The following is a 21891-nucleotide window of genomic DNA, read 5'->3' on the forward strand; positions in this document are numbered from 1 at the left end:
AACATCAGTCAGTCTGCATAGTCTCAATGGTACAGAGGAGAGGTGGGTGGCCAGCCAACAGTGAATGTTCTCATTTAAAACTAACATGCACAGATACCCTGTCGGCATGCATAGCTGAAGGGAGTCAATAATCTATTAGTTTGCCAATATAAAACACTGTATAGCAATTAGCAGCGCAGACTAAGGGCCTGATTTAGATCTCGGCAGACGATGACTCCATCACAACAGTGATGAATATCCGGTCCGCTGAAATATAAACCCTATAGGATATAATGGGATTTATATTTCTGCGGACGTTATATCTGGCACCGTTGTGATGGAGTATCCCGTCCGCCAAGATCTAAATCAGACCATAAGCCTGCAGTCTTCCACTGAGTAAATGAAAATCTTCTCAAAATAGGCTTTCACCTGCAGATGATAATGCAAAGGACACTCGCCTATTATGAAAAGACATGCTTCCCTCAGAAAAGCCCATCAGTCAGTCATTCACAATCAATTTATTATTTTGCCATTAAATCCTTGGATGTCAAAATTGAGCTTCCCTGCCAGTGGTCCGATGGAGTTTTTAATGAATGTGATCATTGACCACATTAAGAGTGAGTGAGTGAGTGAGTGAGTAAGAGTGAGTGAGAGTGAGTAAGTAAGAGTGAGTGAGTAAGAGAAAGAGTGAGTGAGTGAGAGTGAGTGAGTAAGAGTGAGAGTGTGTTTTGCCGTGTACCCCTGGCTTGGGGCAGAATGGTAAATGAAATCAGCATCTGTGTGTCATGTAGCTTAGACTCATCAGTCTCTTGCAATCCTTTTACTATAATGCAAAGCTTAAATATGAGCTGGGATCGCGTGATTTTATCTTTCGGTGCATAGTGCCTGCTTATTTAACAATTGACAGATGTTGAAAGAACACTTTGACTTGGACTTCTGCCTTAATTACCCGGTCAAGATATACAAATGATATGACTGTGTTCTCCATCACATTCTGGGGTTTACACCATCTGAGACACTCATTTGCAACTGGCTGATGCTGACTGGGGGCGTACAGAGTAGTTTCCATGCAGGAAAATACTGCATATGTCAAACATTTGCTTCAATTACAATTCTATGCATGAATGTGGATGTGTTGGCATAACCAGTTCGACTATCACATAAATTATTTATATTATAATAGTATAACACATCAATAATATGTGCACTGTAATATGACATTCTGATGGAACATGCTCACAAGTAAACAATGCAAACACACTAGTACATCAAATACATATGCTTAGGTAACCTATTTCCCAATGAAAGTCTTGAATGATTTTATTCCATCAACTATAACAAAAAAAAACACATTTAAAGAAGTATCAATATTTTTTCCGGATCCATACCAACCCCTCTGACATAAATGTCAATTAATACAGATCAAGAGTCAAAAGAGGGAGGGAGAAGTTAAAGTTCCACTCAAATTCCCTTTAAATGAACATGTAAAATCAAAAGGAGTGGAAGAGTTGTATTGAGACAGGGGATGGGGAGGCAACGGACAACACCAAAATTGTTGAGAGACCATCAACAGTGTTGTTCCGCCAAAGGCCGTTGGCGTACTGAGCCACTGATTGTTACATCATTGGGTCTTTTCCTCCACCAGAAGGGATTGTCTCTTGAATCTAAAACATATGGTATACACCATGTGAGGAAAAAAAGTTTAAAAATACTCCGCGAGACACCCAATACCTCTCTTTTCACATCCCACATTTTTTAATCATACCACCACCTTGGATCTTCGAAAATAAAATATGTCCTTTGTAAAGGTAGAAGGTATTTTTTAACTTTTTTTCCTCACATGATGGATCCCATATGGTTGTTTTTTGATGAATGACTGCACACTAAAAGATTCTCAACCAGGTTCTCCCACCCCAGCTTTGTTTGCTTCAATATTTTTACAGAATTTTCTTTTAATCATATAGATTTGAGAAGCAGTTGTCCTCAATTTCCTATTACAGCAATTAAACAGAACCCCCTCATCCTTCCACCCAAGTCTTGTGGTCCTGGTCTTCGGCCTCTTTTACCCATATAGCTCTGCATCTCCTATATAGCAAGTAAGGCTAGTCTGTTGTCATCCCTCTGTTCTATTGGGGCGCACCTGTTGTGTCACTTTATCTATCAACCACTTTTAATATCCTCCGGAATGTTACATTGTTGCAATCTCTCAAAAAAACCTGACAATAGTTCCCAGATTTTCTGAAACTATCTTTCCCTGGGCTCCATCTCATAAGCTAGCTTCTCCAAACTCAGTAATGCCCACATCCTTTGCAACAGCATACTTAATACTGGGGCCACAACCATTTTACAGAGCAAGAGAATTCCTTATTTTGCAGCTTGAAAGCATGACGAAGATCATCTTTCCTTCATTTTCATACAGTGAGCAGATGATTTCTGAAAGGAGTCCTAGTGAGATCATGAAGGGGCTTCTAGTTCCTTTGGACCCTCTAATCTTATGTATGATCTTTGGCACTTCGTTCCAGTATGTATGTAAAGGTAGGCATGCCCACAGGGTGTGTGAGAATGTGTCTTGCTGACTGCAGCCTATCCAGAAGGTATTTGGCCTCATATAATCCATTTTATTCACCCTGACCGAGTTTAATGCCATCCGTACATCATGTAGGATAATATTTCCTTCGCCATGTGCATTATGGCAAAAATATTTTGTCTTGTACTGTAATCACTAGTTCTTTTTCTCACTGTTCTGAAACTAATGTTGACTTGGCCCGGTGTCTGTGTTAGAACTATATGTGTAAACAGGATTTCCAGGGTTTGTTTGGCATTTGTTTTCATCAATTTTTCAAATCTGCATTTTTGCAAAGTCACAGTTTCACCTCTTTCAGTCTGCAGGTGCAAATGCAAAGTGTCATTTGAAGTTATCTGAAACTCTCCCCCTCTTGACTGCCATAGTCTTCCTTGATCTGTTGGAATAATTGGATTGTGCCTTTGTGGAACCGCCCCCCCCCCCCCCCCCCCCCCCCCCCCCCCCCCCCCCCCCAGCGGTGAAGGTGATGGGTAGGAAGTCAAGTTCATCCTAGTACCAGTTTTGTCCTAAGTCTTCAAGGTGGCTCCAACTACAGGAGACAGATAAAACGGTGATCCCTATGGGCCTAGGCAGCAACACTAACTCCTACATCACAAGGAGAAAGCGTATATGATCGATATAGCCCCGTGCCTTTTACCATTTGGCATCTGACCATTCCACCAGATAGCATGAGTGAGATGCCTGGTAGTTTCTAAGCAAATATGGGGTTCGCCATCCACCCTCCTTAGGTTTATAAGTTCCATCTTATTATGGCTCATCCCTTGCCCAATATGATTCAGACAGACGTTCTGTGATTTTGAATATTGGCTTTCAGGACTGCAAGTGAAGTCTGTAAAACAGGTACAATATCATGGGTAGCACTGTCATTTACACTGCGGCCATCTGACCAATCCATATGACCTGGTTTAACTGCACAGCTGACCACTGCATGTTTCTCACTATAGTCCCTTCTAGTATATAAGCAAAAACTATTCACAAATATTCATATTCATATTCTCTCTCTCTCTCTCTCTCTCTCTCTCTCTCTCTCTCTCTCTCTCTCTCTCTCTCTCTCTCTCTCTCTCTCTCTCTCTCTCTCTCTCTCTCTCTCTCTCTCTCTCTCTCTCTCTCTCTCTCTCTCTCTCTCTCTCTCTCTCTCTCTCTCTCTCTCTCTCTCTCTCTCTCTCTCTCTCTCTCTCTCTCTCTCTCTCTCTCTCCACCACCCCCCCCCAACCCCCCCCCCCCCCCCCCCCCCCCCCCCCCCCCCCCCACCTCTTGTCAATGATTTCATATACCTCGTCTTCTCGCGCGCAGGAATGGAAAACTGGTGCAACTGCACAAGTGATTGGTGGCGGCCCAAGTAACCTAGCAGCAGAGATTGTGATCTTGTGGTCACATTTTTGGCAGTCACATTGGAGAAGCTCAGTTTATGGAACACCTTCAATGCCGGGAGACATCCGTTACAACGTGGTCTTTACACCGAGATTCGTTTACAACGTGGCCATTACAATGCAAGTCGTTACAACGACTTGCGCTGGATGGCGCTATATACTAAGGAATAGTATGATTTACTATTCCAACACCTTCCCTACTGTTACGTAGGCTCGAGTTGGAATAGTAAATCATACTATTCCTAAGTCCAGCGCCTCTAGCGCAAGTCGTTGTAACGACTTGCGTTGTAATGACTGAGTTGTAAACGTATCGCTGAGTAAAGACCGTGTTGTAACGTCATACATTCTCAATGCCAGGCAGAAGACATCACCCTTGAAAGGTTAAATCATTTCTAACTAGAGCTGCCCCGCAGAACTAGGGCCATTGCACCATTGTAATTGTGGTAACCTCTGCTACCTTAGGACCAATCAAGATCATGGTGATTTCTTGAGAACATGGACCATAAGCACACATCGATCTTGGACAGGTCCTCTTGCTAAATCTTGTTTTCAGAGTAAACAGACAGACATTGAAGGAAGGCAAGGATGAGAGGGAGTGGAGGAAACAGGCTCCTACTCCCCGTTGCTTTGGATGAGAGGGGTATCAGAAGGTCCCAGAAGAAGACAGCATTGCAACATAACATGAGCTGTGAGCTCAGTGCAAACCCCTCAAAGATAGGAGACCTTTTAAAGTTGTGCAGCAGTCCATCTTCACAAGCCCCCTGCAATAAGACTTGTGATGGAGTCTCTGGAGGACTCTTACACTCACATATTGACAAAAAAGAAAGCATAGGGTCTCTATTTCATAAGTAGTGATTCCTTGTGTTGCAGCATCAGAGAAAGCTGCTCTAGCAAAGTAGGGGGGTCTATGGTATTCAGGTGAGTTCTGCTCTGCACCACCCAACCCAAGCTCGCTCAGTAGGAGAGTCTGATTGACTTGTCCAGGGCTCACAACACAGAAGAACAGTTCCGCCAAGGATTAGCCTTCTTAGGCAAACAGAGTGACAGTCCCAGATTTGTTCCCATTATGGTCTTTCTGCAAACTACTAGATCACAAGAAGGACATGGAGGTCTACTGACATGTAGCACAGTGGGTAGTCAAACAAAGAGTATGTCTAAAGCAACTGACCAAGGAAATGCTCTGTAATAGGCCTAGTCAATCTCCTTCACAGGGCAAAGTCTTGCCTCGCTCATTGCTTTTGGATGGGAGTCTGTTAGACAAATACTGTCAAGGCTCAACCACAAAGGACCTTCGTCATAAAGAAAACCCCCTTGATGAATTCACACTTCACACACCATTTATACACAAGCAGCCTCACACCAGTAGAGTGAGAATGGACAGAAAAGGATATGATCAAAAAACAATATAACATTATTTTTTTTCAAGTTTATTCACAAATCACAGGTACCACATAAATCACAGAGCATAAAAAATTTCATAAAAAGCCTAACAGTCTTAGGAACTTGTGCAAAGAGGTTTAAAAACATCAAAGAAACATACAAGACATTAAAACCAACCACAAAGGAATCAGCATTTTTTTCAGGTGAAGCCTGAGGCTAAGAATTTGAATTCTGTGTGGATCGCTGCTAGATTTGAACACCATATCTATGCAGTGTACAATCAGAAATTAAACTGCTTGTTATTTAGAGATGTTTACATGGTTCGTATAAAGTTATGCATCTACTTATTAAAGTACTGTTCTTCTGTAAAGAGCTGCACGATAATCTTTACAATCCCAGTTTTTGCTTCATAAAATCTCTGAATTAAATACCAGGATTTCTTCTCTCTTTCACGTCCATCTCAATTTAAACAGTAAGCTCCAGCTGCAAGAACTGTTCCATTGCAGCAGGGGTGGAATTTATAATTGCTTTCATTTGAAAGGCTGTGTCTTTCTCTTCCCATACCTATTATTATAAATGATAAATAATTTTTTCTTGAGAACAAATATCATGAGGTCACTAGTGAAAATAACAAGAGTAGATTTAGAGATACTATTTAATTTTATTACAAGAGCAGAGATTTATATAATTTAATATCCTTAACAAGCAGACACCGCAGCAGCAAAGTGCAAAAGAATCTAAATTAATTTATATGCATGCATGTGTTCTATATTGTGCAAATATAGCAACAAAGCAACAGAGCTGTACACAAAGGGCTATATGATGATAGTCCTGTATAGGCAGGAGAGGCTAATGGGTGAGCTCAGTAAAGAGAAAGAGAAGGCGATGGATGGGATCCAGCAGAGAGGAATACAGAAAGGGGGGGAATGAATTCTGTTAGAGTAGGGAACAGAGGGCGTGGGGGTGACCTTAGGGACAAATGAGAGGTGGTGGAACAAGTATTATTGCCACATTGGGAGTGGGAGGAGTAACAGAAAAGGTAAAATAAGGTGGCATTTGGGAACGTAGGGCGAGAAGAGACTATCAGGCGATGGAACTGAGAGGGGAAGGAATATATTATGGAAGGGCCCAGCAGCATCTATACTACAACATGGTGTTTCTTGAAAAGAAGAGTCTTCAGCTCTCTCCAGAAGTAGAAAAGGTAGGGACCCTGAATGGGTTGGAGTTCCACATCTAGAGGGAGACGGCTTACTATTTCGTCTTAATTTCTAGTCTGCCGATTCTGCAATTATGTGTCTTGCATGTTTCACTTGAGGTCATGACATTGGTCAGCACATATTGCAGTGTCTTGCAGTTCACTGCCTTGCGGATGATGCAGTAGGTCTTGAATGTGAGGCGGGGAGCCAGAAGTGGCTAGTAGAGTGCACACTGATTATTGCTGTGATTCCACTGTATTTCACAAGACATTTAAGGAGTGGGTCTGCTGACTGTAGAACTCTATAATGCGATGTTCGGCAGGTCTCAATGATATCAGCTGGCAGATAGTTTACTCCATTATGATGACATATTACCAGCTCCAGGACAGCTTTTATAAAGTTCACTTCTTGTGGGAAGGGTATCACATTCCAGAGCAGGATCATCAGTGTCACTTGGTTTTCATCATATATGTGATAAGGAGACATAATTTCGAGTTGCTGTCTTTGTAAAAGCCCAACAACGTGGCACTGTCAAGTCATGGAGCAAAGCAGTTCAGACTCATCTTTGAGAGCACTTCTTCTACTTGTTATTTCCAGCTGCTGGTGAGGAGTTGAATATGCTACTTACCAGTATGCATCTGTTCTTGGCATGTAGGGCTGCTGACATTCATATCTGTGCATAGATCGCCGCCTAGTGTTGGGTCCGGATGTTTGCACGTTGTTGTCCTGGAAGAGTCTTCGAAGTATCCTGAGATAGGTGACTCCTCCCCTGGACTACAGTGCGCATGGGCATCCTCTCCATCCTCAGATTGTTTTTCGCCATTGTGGCAGTGATGGAGTAGATACAGAAAGTGATGACCATGCTATACAGTAATTCTGAGAGCTGCAGCTGCTACGGGCGCCGGGGAGGAGGGTGGGCGATATGAATGTCAGCAGCCCTACATGCCAAGAACAGATGCATACTGGTAAGTAGCATATTCAGTTCGAGGCATGTGGGCTGCTGAATTCATATCTGTGCATAGAATACATAGCAGTACCTCCTATTAGAGGCGGCGACCAGTGCCAGCTGCAGCGGTCTGAAAAAGAGTTTTGAGAACAGCCTGTCCTACAGCTGCCTGCTGTTTTGAGTGTACATCTACACAGTAGTGTTTGGTAAATGTATGTATAGTGGACCATGTGGCTGCTCTACATATTTCCTGTAAAGGAATGTTTCCCAGGAAAGCCATGGACGCCCCTAACTTACGTGTTGAGTGGGCTCGTGGGGGAATCGTTAATGTGCGTTTAGCCTTTTGATAGCAAATTTGAATACATTTAACGATCCATCTGGCTATACCTGCTTTGGAAACGGCGTTGCCCTTGTGCTGTGGAGAAAAGGCAACGAAAAGTTGTTTTGTCTTCCTGAAGACCTTAGTTCTGTCTATATAGTACATGAGGGCTCTCTTTACATCTAGTGTATGGAGCATTCTCTCTGCTACATTCTGTGGATTTTGAAAGAAGACAGGCAGTTCAATAGTTTGATTCATGTGGAACTGCGATATTACTTTAGGCATGAATTTGGGGTTGGTACGTAGTACGACCCTGTTTGCGTGAACCTGTATGAATGGCTCTTGAATGGTTAGTGCCTGGAGTTCACTAACTCTTCTTAACGAAGTGATTGCCACTAGGAAAGCTACTTTCCAGGTGAGGAATTGAATCTCACATGAGTGGAGAGGTTCGAAGGGTGGACCCATCAGTCGGGTGAGGACTAAGTTGAGGTTCCACACCGGTGCTGGTGGGTGTCTTGGGGGAATTACTCGTTTAAGTCCCTCCAAGAAAGCTTTGATGGCAGGCACTCTGAATAAAGAGAGGTGCAGCCTGTTCTGGAGATAGGCTGCTATTGCGGTCAAATGGATACGTATTGAGGTGTATGCCAGATTGCATCGGTATAGGTGTAAGAGGTAACAGATTATATTTTGAATGGATGCGTCTAGTGGGTTAATGTCATTGTTGTTGCAATAAATGACAAACCTCTTCCATTTAGCTGCATAGCAAGCTCTGGTAGTGGGTCTCCTGGCCTCCTTAATGATCTCCATACAGTTAGGTGGCAGGTTTAGGTAGCCAAACTCTAGGACTTTAGGAGCCAGATTGCCAGGTTCAGCTGTTGCGGATCTGGGTGCTGAATTTCTCCATGGTTCTGCGTCAAAAGCGCGGGTTTGATCCGCAGCCTTTGATGCGGCACCACGGAAAGTTCCAGAAAGGTTGTGTACCATGGCTGGTGTGCCCATGTTGGAGCAACCAGGATGAGTGTCATTGAGTGCTGTCGCAGTTTGCGTGCCACCAGCGGTATCAATGGCGCTGGGGGAAAAGCGTACGCAAATCTGCCGGACCAGTTCATCCATATCGCATTGCCCTGCGACTGTGGATGTGGGAACCTGGCGGCAAAGCTTTGGCATTTTGCGTTTTCGCTTGTCGCGAATAGGTCTATCTCTGGATGACCCCACTGCTGGAAGTACGGTTGGAGTACTGATGGGTGTAACTCCCACTCGTGCATCTGGTGGCCGTGTCTGCTGAGCAGATCCGCCATCTGGTTGTCCTTGCCTGGGAGGTGTTCCGCCATGAGGAATATGTTCCTCTGAATGGCCCACTTCCACATGCTCTGAGCCAGATGAGACAACTGTGGAGTGTGTTCCTCCCTGTTTCTGGATGTAGTACATGGCAGTCATGTTGTCCGTCCGGATCAATACGACCTTGTTGCACAGATGTACTTTGAATGCCTTCATGGCTAGGAAGATTGCCAACAGTTCCAGAAGGTTGATGTGCATCTTCTTTTGTTGTGTTGTCCATAGTCCCTGCACTGTGTAATTGAGTACATGAGCTCCCCATCCCTGGAGAGATGCGTCCGCTGTCAGTATTATTTGTGGAACAGGCTCTTGGAACGGTCGGCCCTTGCAAAGGTTTTGTGGATTCCACCAATGCAGAGAGTTGTATGCCCGACCGCTCACCAACACTAGGTCTTTTAATTGCCCGTGAGCCTGATTCCATTGACGTGCTAAGCACTCCTGAAGCGGGCGCATATGTAGTCTCGCGTGTGGGACTATGAAAATGCAGGAGGCCATCATGCCTATCAACTGCATGAACACTCGCGCAGGAAGGGAGTGTTGGGGTTTGAACTTGGAAAGCAGCATTTGCATGCTGTTGATCCTCACTAAATTTGGCTGAGCTGTGGCTGCCAGAGTGTCTATGGTCGCACCTAGGTACTGTTGTACGTGTGCGGGTTGGAGATGTGATTTTGAGTAATTTAGTGAGAATCCCAGACTGTGAAGAAGCTGAATGGTGCGGGACATGTGGCTGGCACATTGCTGGGCTGACTTTGCCTGAACAAGCCAGTCGTCCAGGTAAGGGTAGACGTGAACGTGTTGCCTCCGCAGATGTGCAGCCACGGTAGCTAGGCACTTCGTGAAAACTCTGGGTGCTGTTGTCACTCCGAAGGGGAGGACTTTGAATTGATAGTGCTGACCCTGAATGGTGAACCGGAGATATTTTCTGTGTGATGGGTGTATGGGTATGTGGAAATACGCATCTTTGAGGTCTAGCGTGGCTAGGAAATCTCCCTGTCTGAGGAGCAGGAGAACCTGCTGCAGGGTGAGCATGTGAAAATGCTCTGAGAGAATGTATTGGTTGAGGGGTCTCAGGTCTAGGATAGGTCTGAGTGACCCGTCCTTTTTTGGTATTAAGAAGTACAGAGAGTACACCCCTGTTCCCTGCTGGTGTACGGGCACGACCTCTATTGCGCCTTTTTGCAGCATACTTAGCGCTTCCTGCTGTAATAACGCTAAGTGCTCTGAGGACATAGGACGGTGCCTTGGCGGTATGGTGGGTGGAGTGGAGGTTAATTCGAGACAGTAACCGTGTTGGATAACATCTTTGACCCACCTGTCCGTGGTGATGGTAGTCCACGTGGACAGGAACCGCTGGAGTCTCCCCCCGACAGGTGTTATGTGGTCGTGGGGAAGGGAGAGGGCGTCACTGTTTGTTCTTAGGGGAGGACCTTGTATTGCCGTAACCGCGTCCTCTGCCCTTGGTGCTGGAGCCACGATATCCACCTCGGGTGTTTTTATCGTAGGAACTCTGTGTGCCCCCTTTATTGTAGGTTTGCTGTGCCCCCTGTCTTCTACCTGCACCTCTATTTCCGGGGCGACGAAAGGAGCCACTACGAAATGTCTGCGTTTGCAGAGCCCCCATTGACTTCGCAGTGTCCGTGTCTTTTTTTATCTTTTCTAAGGTGGCGTCAACCTCCGGTCCAAATAAGTAGTCGGGGTTGACCGGTTGATTGAGGATGTTATTTTGGACCTCAGGTTTGAATCCGGAGATTCGTAACCAGGCGTGTCGTCGTAGCATGACGCTGGTGTTTATTGCCCTTGCAGCAGTGTCTGCAGCATCTAGCGCACACTTGATGGATGCGTTTGTGAGCAGTTGTCCCTCCCTGATGAGGAGCTCCGCTGCCTCTTTGTACTCGTCTGGCAGGTGTTGGAGTAGGGACTCTAGCGTGTCATAGTGTGAGCGGTCGTAGCGAGCTAGGAGGGCCTGTGTATTGGCGATGCGCCATATGTTTGCTGCCTGGGCTGCAATCCGTTTGCCGGAGGTCTCTAGAACCTTGGACTCTTTGTCCGGGGGAGGAGCATCACCAGTTGTCTGCGAGTGTGCCCGTTTGCGAGCATTGGCAACCACAATGGAGTCCAGAGGCAATTGGCTCCTAATGTACGTGGGGTCCCCAGGTGCGGGTTTGTATTTTTTCTCGATCCTGGGGTTTATTACCCGTGCCCTGGTGGTCTCTTTGAAAATGTCCTTTGCTGGCTTGAGGACACCTTTTAACATGGGCAGAGTTTTTACAGTCCTCTCGGAGGATGCGAAAGTGTCCACCAAGAAATCATCCTCGATAGTGTCTGAGTGGAGTTGCACTCCATGATTGGCTGCGGCCCGTTCAATGAGGGCGTTGAATGCAGCAGTGTCCTCTGTGGGAGACGTTTTTGCGCCATAAAGTTGTGTGTCCTGTGTATCCAGAGCGGCACCTGGCTCTACGGGGTCATCCCAGACCTGATCAGGGTCTTGCTGGCCCTCAGGGTCCATGTCTTCGGGGTATGTGGCGTCTTCACCCATGTAGTCCTCCACTGCATCCGTGTCGGAGTGCGTTGGAGAGAATGATGGATCTGTGTAAGAGGTGTGGATGCGTTCATAAAGAACTGGTTCCGATTCCGCCGGCATTTTTTGTTTTAGCGGGATCCTATAAGAGTCCAAAGCGTGCCCTGAAGTGATCTTCCGCTTTCGGAGCATAAGCCTGCCGGTGTCGGCGTCGATGAAGTGGGACGGCGATGTCCCAGTAGTCGAGTGTTCGGTAGATGGGGACCTTGTCTGGGTAACACGGGTTCTGATTTCGAACATCTTCGGCGCCGTGGATGGCGGCAAACCAAAGGTGATGTTGGCCGGTGCCGAAGGTGCCTTCTGTGCTCGTTTTGGTTCGGAGCCCGACGAGGTCTGGAGGGCTGCCTTTTCCCTGATGCGTTGCAAGGACGCTGCCACTTGTTGCACCTGGAACGCCGACGGTTCTTTGGCGCCGAGAGGTTCCGTCGAGGCAGGTGTGGACTTCTTCGAAGTCACCGGGTCATCGAGCCGAGGAGGGGTAGTAGCCGTCGATGGCGTTGATGAATGTACCTTAGTAGGTGCCTTCGAGGTGGATAGCGATGCAGTGGCCATTTTCACCTTGATGGCTGGTGCCGATTGCTTCGGTGTCGGGGGCCGTGGCGCTTTGACGGTACCGATGGATTTTCTTTTTGGGTCGGCGCCGACATCGGCTGCAGCGAGTTCGGCACCGAAGTCCCTTTTGGTGCGGTCGGAGCCGACGGGTTTGGCTGGCGTCGAAGGTGTGGTGGTCCTCGAGCCGACCAGTGTCAGTTTCACTTTCGGTTTCTGTTGAACCGGTGCGATGATTGGTTTCGGTTTTGTGGTAGGGAAACCAGTCTTTTTAGGTAACAAAGGCTCTCGCTGAACGTCCGTGGCCGGGCCAGAGGGCGGGGCCGAGGAACTGCGGGATTGGTCTTGGGTAAGGCCCGAAGGCGATCCCTCGACCGGAGCCGTCGACTGACTCACTGGGATATCCTCCATTTGGACGGGTAGGCCTTGCTCCTCACCGGAGCTTCCTTCTTCGGCCCCTAAGGCCTCGTCGTAGTCTCCTACCTCATCGTCGGCTTCTTCCCTGTGAAAAAGCTCTTCATCGACATCTTCCGATCGGGAACCGTGTTCGGAAGCGGGGCTGGAGGGTGTATTTTCCACGCTTTCAACATCTTCGTCCTCGGTGCTGAAGATGTTGGTCGGGGCCGGTGCCGCTTGCTGCGCTTCCAGTCGCGCAGCTCGTCGATTCCGTAGAGTCTTCTTGGATCGGAATCGGGCACAGGCCATGCATTTCGATTCGTCATGATCCGGTGAGAGGCATTTGTTACACACCGGGTGGACGTCGATATGGGGGTATTTGGCGTGGCAAACAGGACACCGCTTGAATGGGGTCCTCGATTCCATCGTCGAAGTTCGGTCGATGGTCGGATTTAATGGATCCGAAAAGTTGTTAAAGTCGCTAAACTAGCCTGTAAACTGTCGATATCGATCGGGAACAGTACCGTCGAAAACTAAAGGCCTTTTGGCCTGAAACTAGATTTTCCTAACTTGAGTCAAGATAAGCACATCCGAACCCAATGGCGGAAAAAAACAATCTGAGGATGGAGAGGATGCCCATGCGCACTGTAGTCCAGGGGAGGAGTCACCTATCTCAGGATACTTCGAAGACTCTTCCAGGACAACAACGTGCAAACATCCAGACCCAACACTAGGCGGCGATCTATGCACAGATATGAATTCAGCAGCCCACATGCCTCGAACACATATGCTCTCCTGGTGCGGGTTCAACTTGTGGTAGGCTTTGGACAACCATCCACAATCCTGGTAGTATTAAGACAACCAACCTGGTACTTAGACAGTCTCTTATGAGACTGATGTTCTGGAAAACAAGGGATTCTGGTAAAGGGTGTCATCCATATAGTGGTAAATAATGAGGTCTATGTGAGCCAGCTGGACTCTGAGAGGCTCCATATAAGGCTTAAGATCACTGGTGAGCAGATGGATCCTCGGCTAATGCCGCAGGATAAGGGGTTGTACCCAGACATGTAAGACAGTTGAGTTAGGATTCACAGATAAGCTGCAAATGACTGCAGAACAATTACACTGAAAACCATTCAAAATTTGAGAATGCAGTGGAAAGCATAGTTGTCGACAATTTTCAGAGCTGTGGAGAGGTCAAGCAAGACAAAAAGACGCTGTTCATTATTGTCAGAAACCTAGAGTGTGTCATCTATCACTTGATGATGATTTCTATGCGACACTGCAGTCTAAATATTGTTTGGTTGTCTTTCAGGAGGGTGTTCCTCTGTATCTTCTTGAAGAGCTTGCTTGTGACTGTGTTCTCAATGATATTTCGAAGGCATGGTTGAAGAGTTAGTGAGGTAGCTACAAGTTGGCCTTCTTCAGAGGAGAGGGTCTGTCTGGCCATGACAGCATTCAGGAGGTTCTCTTGGGCAAGTGTTGCTTCAGTGATGTTCAGAAGAGGTGACAGGGCTTCAGCCAACATCTCCTTCAATACTGATAATGGTATGTTATCATGTAAATATTATGTGATCTTCAAGAAATTGCAGGAGTTGAGCCAGGACAACATCAGAGAGAGGTTTGTAGGAAGTCCCTTAAATGTGATGCAGGATGAGTAAGTTGTGGTTGTTTCAGGTGCGATTGTAAGGTCAAAGTATTGGTAGTTTTGACATGCTTTCCTACAGACTCTGAAAATGAAGCTACTAGACATAGGACATTAACATCCAATTACCAGTAACATTATAATCAAATCTCTCTATAATTTAGCTTTTCTGCTTTCTTTGATGCTGCTGAGAAAAGACCAGCCTTTTTCTATAGTTAACGTATTTATTTGAATTTGTAGGATTTAAACTACAACATTCCAATGTGTGCATCCAAACAAACAGGAGAAAGAGACTGAGCCTTTGGAGATCCTGATTACTGACACGAGGCAGAGTACTAAAGTTTAGACCTAAATTATGTGGAAGCGGTACCTTTCAAGAGAAAGAGCTCCTCACAACAATCATGCAAGTGAAGCTAATGGTGTGGCCGCAAGGATACCCACTCATTTTCTAAAAATCTATTTAAGGTGCATCAGAAATATATTTGAATATTAGCAGCTTTCCCGAACTTTAAATCCCCAGGCCAGGCATGTGCAAAAGGCATTTGTGTAACAATAAAAACCACTAAACTACATGTTACAGAAACATGTTACAATTCCAAAGAGATGCATAAAATCAAACTCTAAATAAAAAAGACCAATGGTAAACTTTTAAAAGTGAGCTGCCCTTCAGAAAGGTAGTTTACCAATTACATTTTACCAATAAAAAGCTTAATAATCAGTGTGGACACCGTGGTCTCTGATTCTTAGTACAGGTGAGAAGAACTAACTAACATCAGAGTCTTGAAGCAACTGCAAATAAAAGCAGGTCTACAGTGTCATAAGTGCCTAGGGAGTATAAATAGTTTAGGATCTGTGGCAAATTCTACCACATCTGGAGTAAAAGGATGAACAACAACATGAAAGCAACAGAGATCAATGGAGTGAAAAATCAAATGGAACTAAGCAATGACGGTTTGGGTATTTCAAAAACAGAGCCCTATAAGCTTGATTTTAAAACATCAAAAAAACGAGCTTCATTAAATCGTAAGATCAAAATGCGTTTATCAATACTCTAAATATCACTAGAAGAGCCCTTCTTGAGGAATTTCCTTTTTTTTTTTTTTTTTAAGGAGCCACTCAGTCAGAATATGATTGTGAGCAGGTTACCTTCCCTGTTGAATCATTCTTTAATGTTAATTAGAATGTGAAGAATTAAAGGGGAAGAACCTGTAACAAAGGAGACATGCACTGAAGTTTACTCAAGGCAATGTGTTTTTTCTAGGGCTTCCATAATTGTTAATTCCAACGAGAAAATTAAGTAATACAGGGAACAGTTTCTCAATTCAAAGAACAGAACTTTCACACTGCTGATGAAACAGTTCAAACTCATACCATTTAATACAGTTGTTTTATTAAGAAATACATTTTCTAATAATACTTACCACACCAAACCACCTTGTAACATGATCCACAATCCAATAGATGGGCTCAAAGAGGGAGTCAATGATGACGTCGCTGTTGGTGAAGGAATTGTACACCAGGGAGTGGTAGGAGAGCCGCCCATACTTCCATAACTCCCGTATATGCTTCAATAACCGAAGCCTCCGTCGGCGCCCAAGCCGCAGGCACCTCAAGAAGAGGCGCATAATGCTGGCAAAGAAGCGCTGACGGCTTCGCATTCCAACCATTCATAACCTGTGAATAGAAGAGCATCAAGGGTTAAGAGCAGTGTGCATAAAGATTCTCTCAAATTACTCTTCATATTGATAAATCACGTTTTGTTCAGAAGTGTATCCTACTCCAAAGCAGGCTTTGCACTACAAGATAGTTCCTTCAGCTAAAACTATCTTTGCCTGAAACATTTAGGTTAAAGAACAATAAACATTTTTAAAGACTACAAGGGATGATGAGCACAAAATAAATGTGGTCAGTTTTGGAGTAGAAATACATGCATACAAACATGTTTGCATGCCATATCGATACAGAAAAAAATGTGACTGTAGTTGCTATATTTGTTTTTGTAAACTCTAACTGTACATAGCAGAAAGTAAAGGACGCCTGGGTACAATTAAAGGTCTCAGATTTTGCCTACATTTGGATATCTGAAACGCATGCTGCATGCCGTTCTCCCGCATCTCCCCGCCCACCGCCTCACAGCGCCCCTCTCTCTTCACAGGACCAATTTAATGAAGGCCGCAGTCCGCGCGCCAAATGCAAGCCAGTCTGAGCCCATTTGCGCCTGGATCGCGCCCAGTGCCGGGACCCCTGGATCTCAGCCAACCCACTGGAACGACTTGGCGTCCTCCTCGCCCCGAACACTGGACGACCCAGCGAACACTGCTGCTACGTTGCACCGCACTCTACGGTAGGACCGTTCGCCTACACCAAATGCACCTTCTCCTTCACCAGCACTACCAGGGTCACACCGCAAAGCACCACCCTGACCTCACGCCACACCACACTAGAAGCAACCCATTGACTTTACTGCCTACTCCTTAACAAGCGTTCTATTTGCAAGCACCCCAGCAAGTTATGGGACCTCACTGCCACCCTTGCACCAGACATAATCTTCCTCACGGAGATCTGGCTCAACCCTGCATCCGCCCCTGACATCGCTACAGCAATCTCCGACGGATATAAAATCATACAGTGCACCACCACCACTGACAATACCAACACTCCCATGGAACACATCAACTTCAAGCTCCACACAGATATCAGAGCCACCCTCGCATATCGACCGCTGGACCCACGCTCCAGCCCCAGTGGCAACAATACCACACACCTCCTCAACAGTATGAGCAGCCTCGGACTGAGCCCTATCATCGGCAACCAAACACACCGCAGGACACATGCTGGACCCCATTTTGAACTCTAACAACCACGTCAAATACAGCCAAGTCACAGAACTTACATGGACCGATCACTCCATCGTCCACTGCAGCATCTCCAGCCCCCGCACCGCCATCCCCCAGATGGCCAGCACTCCCCACCACTGCTGGAGCAAAATTTTTTAAACCAATTGGACGGACACCTTCAACACCTCCAACCCTGCTCCCACCACCAATCTGGAACAGGGAATTAAGAACGTCAATGCCTGGATAACCAACTGTGCCGACAGCATCGCTCCCATCATGAGCAACAATCAGAGAAGATCCTCCACAATGGCCAGCTGGTACAACCAAGAACTCAGAACAGTCAAACATGACAGCAAACAGCTGGAGAGGAGATGGCGCACCAACAAGGACACCTCTGACAAGGCAGCCTTCGAGACCTCCCTCAACCTCTACCACTGCCTCCTGAGGGCAACAAAGAGGACTGCACTAGCAGCATATACTGAAACCAGTGCCAACAGCAGCAAGGAATTTTTCAGCGTCGTTAAGCAATTTCCCAACCTGGCTGCCAGCAAAAACAACATCACACCCTCACAAGAGCTGTGTGACAGGATCGCCAACTTATTTCATGACAAGATCGCAACCATATACAGAAACTTCAAATTTCAACCCACGGACTTCCTCAACAGATTCACCCACACAGCAACCAGCACGAACCACAAACTGACAACTTGGAACTACCTCTCTACCCAGGACACCCTCTCCGTTATGAAATCCATCCACTCTAGAGCTCCCTCAGACCCATGCATGCACCACATCTTCAATCTCAGAAACCAAAATGTTCAGCCTGGAACTCAGCACCCATCTCAACACCTCAATCACCAAAGCAACATTCCCTTATGCCTGGAAGCAAGCCAAAGTCAGACCTCCTTATCAAAAAACCCTCTGCAGACTCCAGCAAACTCAAAAACTGCAGCTCATTCTCCTTGCTCAAATCCCCAGCCAAGACACTGGCAAAGACCATCAACAAGCAACTCCCAACACACCTGGAGTAGAACTAGAAACTCGACACCTCCCAATTCAGTTCCAGCAGCAATCACAGCACCAAGACCACCCTGATCACAGCCACCAATGGCATTCGAACCCTCCTCAACCGAGGAGAAACGGGAGCTCTAATCCTCCTCGATCTCTCGGCAGCTTTCGACACTGTATTCCACCACACGCTGATTGAAAGACTCCACCACATCGGCATTAAAAGGTAGGCACTCAGATAATTTACCTCCTTCCTCACCGGAAGAACACAGAGGTTACGCCTACCACCTTTCACCTATGAACCCAAGGTTATCATCTGCGGTACCTCCCAGGCCTCATCCCTCAGCACTTCGCTCTTTAACGCATACATGACCCCATTGGCAACATCGTCAGATCTCAAGGCCGCAATATAATATCCTACACAGATGACACCCAACACATCCTCTCACTCACCAATGACCCTACCACCAGCAGGACCAACTCCACGGATGCACGACAAGCATCGCCGACTAGATGAAGAACTACTGCCTGAAGCTGAACATGGACAAGACGGAAGTACTGATCTTTGGCAACAAAAGCAACCCATGGAACAACTCAGACCTGGGACCTGCACCCACACTTGCCAACTACGCCAGAAACTTTTGACTCATCACTGATAAGAAGCATACCATGAAATCACAGATCAACTCCTTCTCCTTCACTTGTATCCTCACTCTTCACATGCTATGTAAGGTCTTCAAGTGGCTTCCCCTGCACACAAGATGCGCCTTGACACAGGCACTCATCACCAGCCGACTGGACTATAGCAATACTCTCTACTTAGGAATCGCTGCACACACCTTACAGAAACTTCAAACCATACAGAACGCCGCATGCAGACTCACACTTGACCTCCCCAACGAACCCACATCCCACCCCACCTCACCTCACCCAACTCCCTTGGCTCCCGTACAGAAGAGATGCCAATGCAAGCTGCTGACCCATGCACACAGGCTCTACACAACCAAGGACCCACCTTAACCCTCCCCCTTACTCCCTATTATAAAAACTTTTTCTGCACATGGGTGAGATGGCTCAAAGTATTTGGCCTTAAGCATGATATCTGGCTGCTTCTACAGGTGTGAAAAAATTAGCCACACATTTCTCTGAAAAGGCGCTGAAGACCCTCTTTTCATTACTCTTTTACCTCGGTCTGGCCCTGTGCTTCCGCTCTCTTCTACTTTGGCTTAGATATTCAGCTCCATAAAGCCTTTTTGGTGATCAGTATACGTTTTTTTTCTAATTCTGTTTATTAAGGAAAGGGCAGATTGAAGAATCATTACAAATTGAAAAATTGTTGCTGTTCATTTGGTACAAATTCCGATGGCACATGCACGTCAATAATACAGTTAATACATTAAATATGAGATAGAACAATATAAATCCCCTGATTTCCCACCACCTCCCTCATTCAGAACCTTCATCAGATGCTGTCATAGGCGGAGTACAAATATATCCTCTATACTTGTTCCATGCTCCCCATATTCTCCCCCATTTTTGTGGACAGCCCCGGTGGACATATGCCACCTTTTCTGCCACCATGGCCTCATCCATATCTGTGCACCAGTCATGGAGCTTTGGTGAATACTGCGAGCCCCACAATCTAGCTATATTGTGTTTGGCTAACATTATTCCAAGGGTCGCCCAATCTTGTGCTGCCTGGGTAAGATCCGTGGGCTCCCATATGTTCAATAAACATCTTTTGTGCTCCGGTATAAGTGAGACTTCACCAACTTGGGATATAGTTCGCAACACCGCTGTCTAGTATGGCATTATCTGCGGACAGTTCCACAAGGTGCGATAGAACATACCCTCCTCCCCGCAGTCTCTCAAACCAAACGGATTCGTGGCACTCCCTATCTTGTGTAAGGTCACCCTGGTGTAGCATGTGCGATGTAGTATCTTGAGTTATATCAGTCTCAGTCGTGAGGGTATTGCTACTTCACGCGGAGATGAGAGTGCCCTGTGTCATCTAGTTCCCCCCAGCTCAGTGGACCATTTTATGTGTAGAGAGTGCATTGGATCCGGTAAATTGTTGACGAGTTTTCGGTAGGTAAGAGAGGTAGCCTTTTTATCCATGTAGTCGGTCAGTAACCTATCTTCCAGGGGGGTGCCTCCGGTAATACGGTGTCAGGTGGAATAGCTGCCGTGAGTGCGTGCCTGATCTGCGTGTATCGGAATAGTTCAGAGGGCGCCAACTCGTAATGTTCCTGCAGGTGTGCAAATGTAGCCATCTCACCCTTAATCCATAAGTCACCCACCATAGAGATGCATATAGCATCCCATCTGTGGAAACCTTTACTATTTCTAAGTCGTCCCAGCCGTTGTGTGTCCCAAAGTGGGGTGAGCTGGGTAATGACCCCCTTCCAGCCTAATTTCGTAAGTGCCTTGTACCAAATCTGAACTGTATGTGCCGTTGGTCCGATTAGGGGGGTAGATCGCTTTTTAGTATATAGTGCCCTCATGACTCCTCCCTCTCCCAACCCATATCTGTCCGCTTTACACGCTGGATCTGTTTGCGGGGCATGTATCCACTGATTAAACACTTTCAGCTGTGCGGCCCAGTAATACAATTGTATGTTGGGAAGAGCTATGTCTCCATCATACCAACCTCGGACCAATTTGTCCATGGCAATGCGTGCCGGTTTATTCCACCAAAGCAAACTAGAAACCTCCGCCGCTATTGCTTTAAAATAGCTTGGTGGCACAATAAACAGAGTATTCTCCAGAGCATAAAGAAAGCGGGGGAGTGCCATCATTTTAAAAAGTGCTGCTTTCCCAAGCAACATCAACGGTAGGGAGTGCCAGTGTACCGTGTCACTTTTGAGACGTTCCAGGGGAGGCATGAGATTCTTTTTCATAAATTAATCGGGCCTTGGTGTGATGTAAATACCTATGTACTTAAAACTGCTCTCTGTATTCTGCAAAGGACAGCCTTTTTGGGAGTTGCGGTGGTGGGCCGTGAAGCACATATATAATCTATTTAGACCAATTAATGGTGTAGCCAGAGACTTGACCATAGAGGTTACAAATATTGAGGAGCACTACAGTATAAGTTTTAACTGTTGAAACACTAACCTGGTGCCAATGATTCCACAGGAGTAGAAGCACATTTCCCTTCACCCCCTAATGAGTACTCGTAATTAACTTATAATTGAAAGTATTCACCTGGGGGAAGGGGATTGGGAGAGAGATAAGTGAGACTGCCTTGAAGTTCCTGGTAGTGCCCTTCAATGCTTCTCACTATCTGAGTGAGTTTTCACTGACTGGAATGTCATTTGAATAGACAATACCTCAACAGAATATGGACATGCATAAATAAGCAGTTCACATGTGCAAGTCTACTTCTCAAATTATATGCATATATTATATACAATAGTCGTGCAAGATTAAATTATGTAACTCTACTAGTAATACCTATAGAACCTTCAAGAACTAGCCCCTCTCTTATAGTGGTTGACGAGAAACAGTCTATTATTTATTTTCCTTAGTAGAGTTCTTTTCTGTCTTTCTTTCTATTTAGTTCTAAACTGATGAGGGAAACTCGTAGCAATGAGTTCAACACCCTATAAATTTGCCTTCCTTGCTGGTACTGCTTAAACACTAGTTCAGGAAATTATAATCTTGCTTGGTTGTCAGAAAAATTCAGCAAGGGAGCAGCACTTTACTTGGTTGTCTTAAAATTCAGGACTGGAGTGGAAGTAGACCACTCACGGAATTAATTTTTTTC

General features: G+C 45.9%; 1 protein-coding gene across 2 annotated transcripts in view; it reads right to left on the reverse strand.

Annotated features, from left to right (window-relative positions):
• ZDHHC16 (zDHHC palmitoyltransferase 16) overlaps positions 1-21891 on the reverse strand; it is a 212113-nt gene that overhangs the window by 87352 nt on the left and 102870 nt on the right. For both annotated transcript variants that reach the window (XM_085606385.1, XM_085606384.1), the window contains exon 2: positions 15699-15951. In XM_085606385.1, coding sequence (XP_085462511.1) covers positions 15699-15944 — 246 coding nt within the window. In that variant the 5' untranslated portion in view covers positions 15945-15951. The remainder of the gene's footprint in view (positions 1-15698; positions 15952-21891) is intronic.

This window comes from Triturus cristatus, chromosome 1_2, assembly GCF_964204655.1.
Source record: "Triturus cristatus chromosome 1_2, aTriCri1.1, whole genome shotgun sequence".
Classification (NCBI taxonomy): Eukaryota; Metazoa; Chordata; class Amphibia; order Caudata; family Salamandridae; genus Triturus; species Triturus cristatus.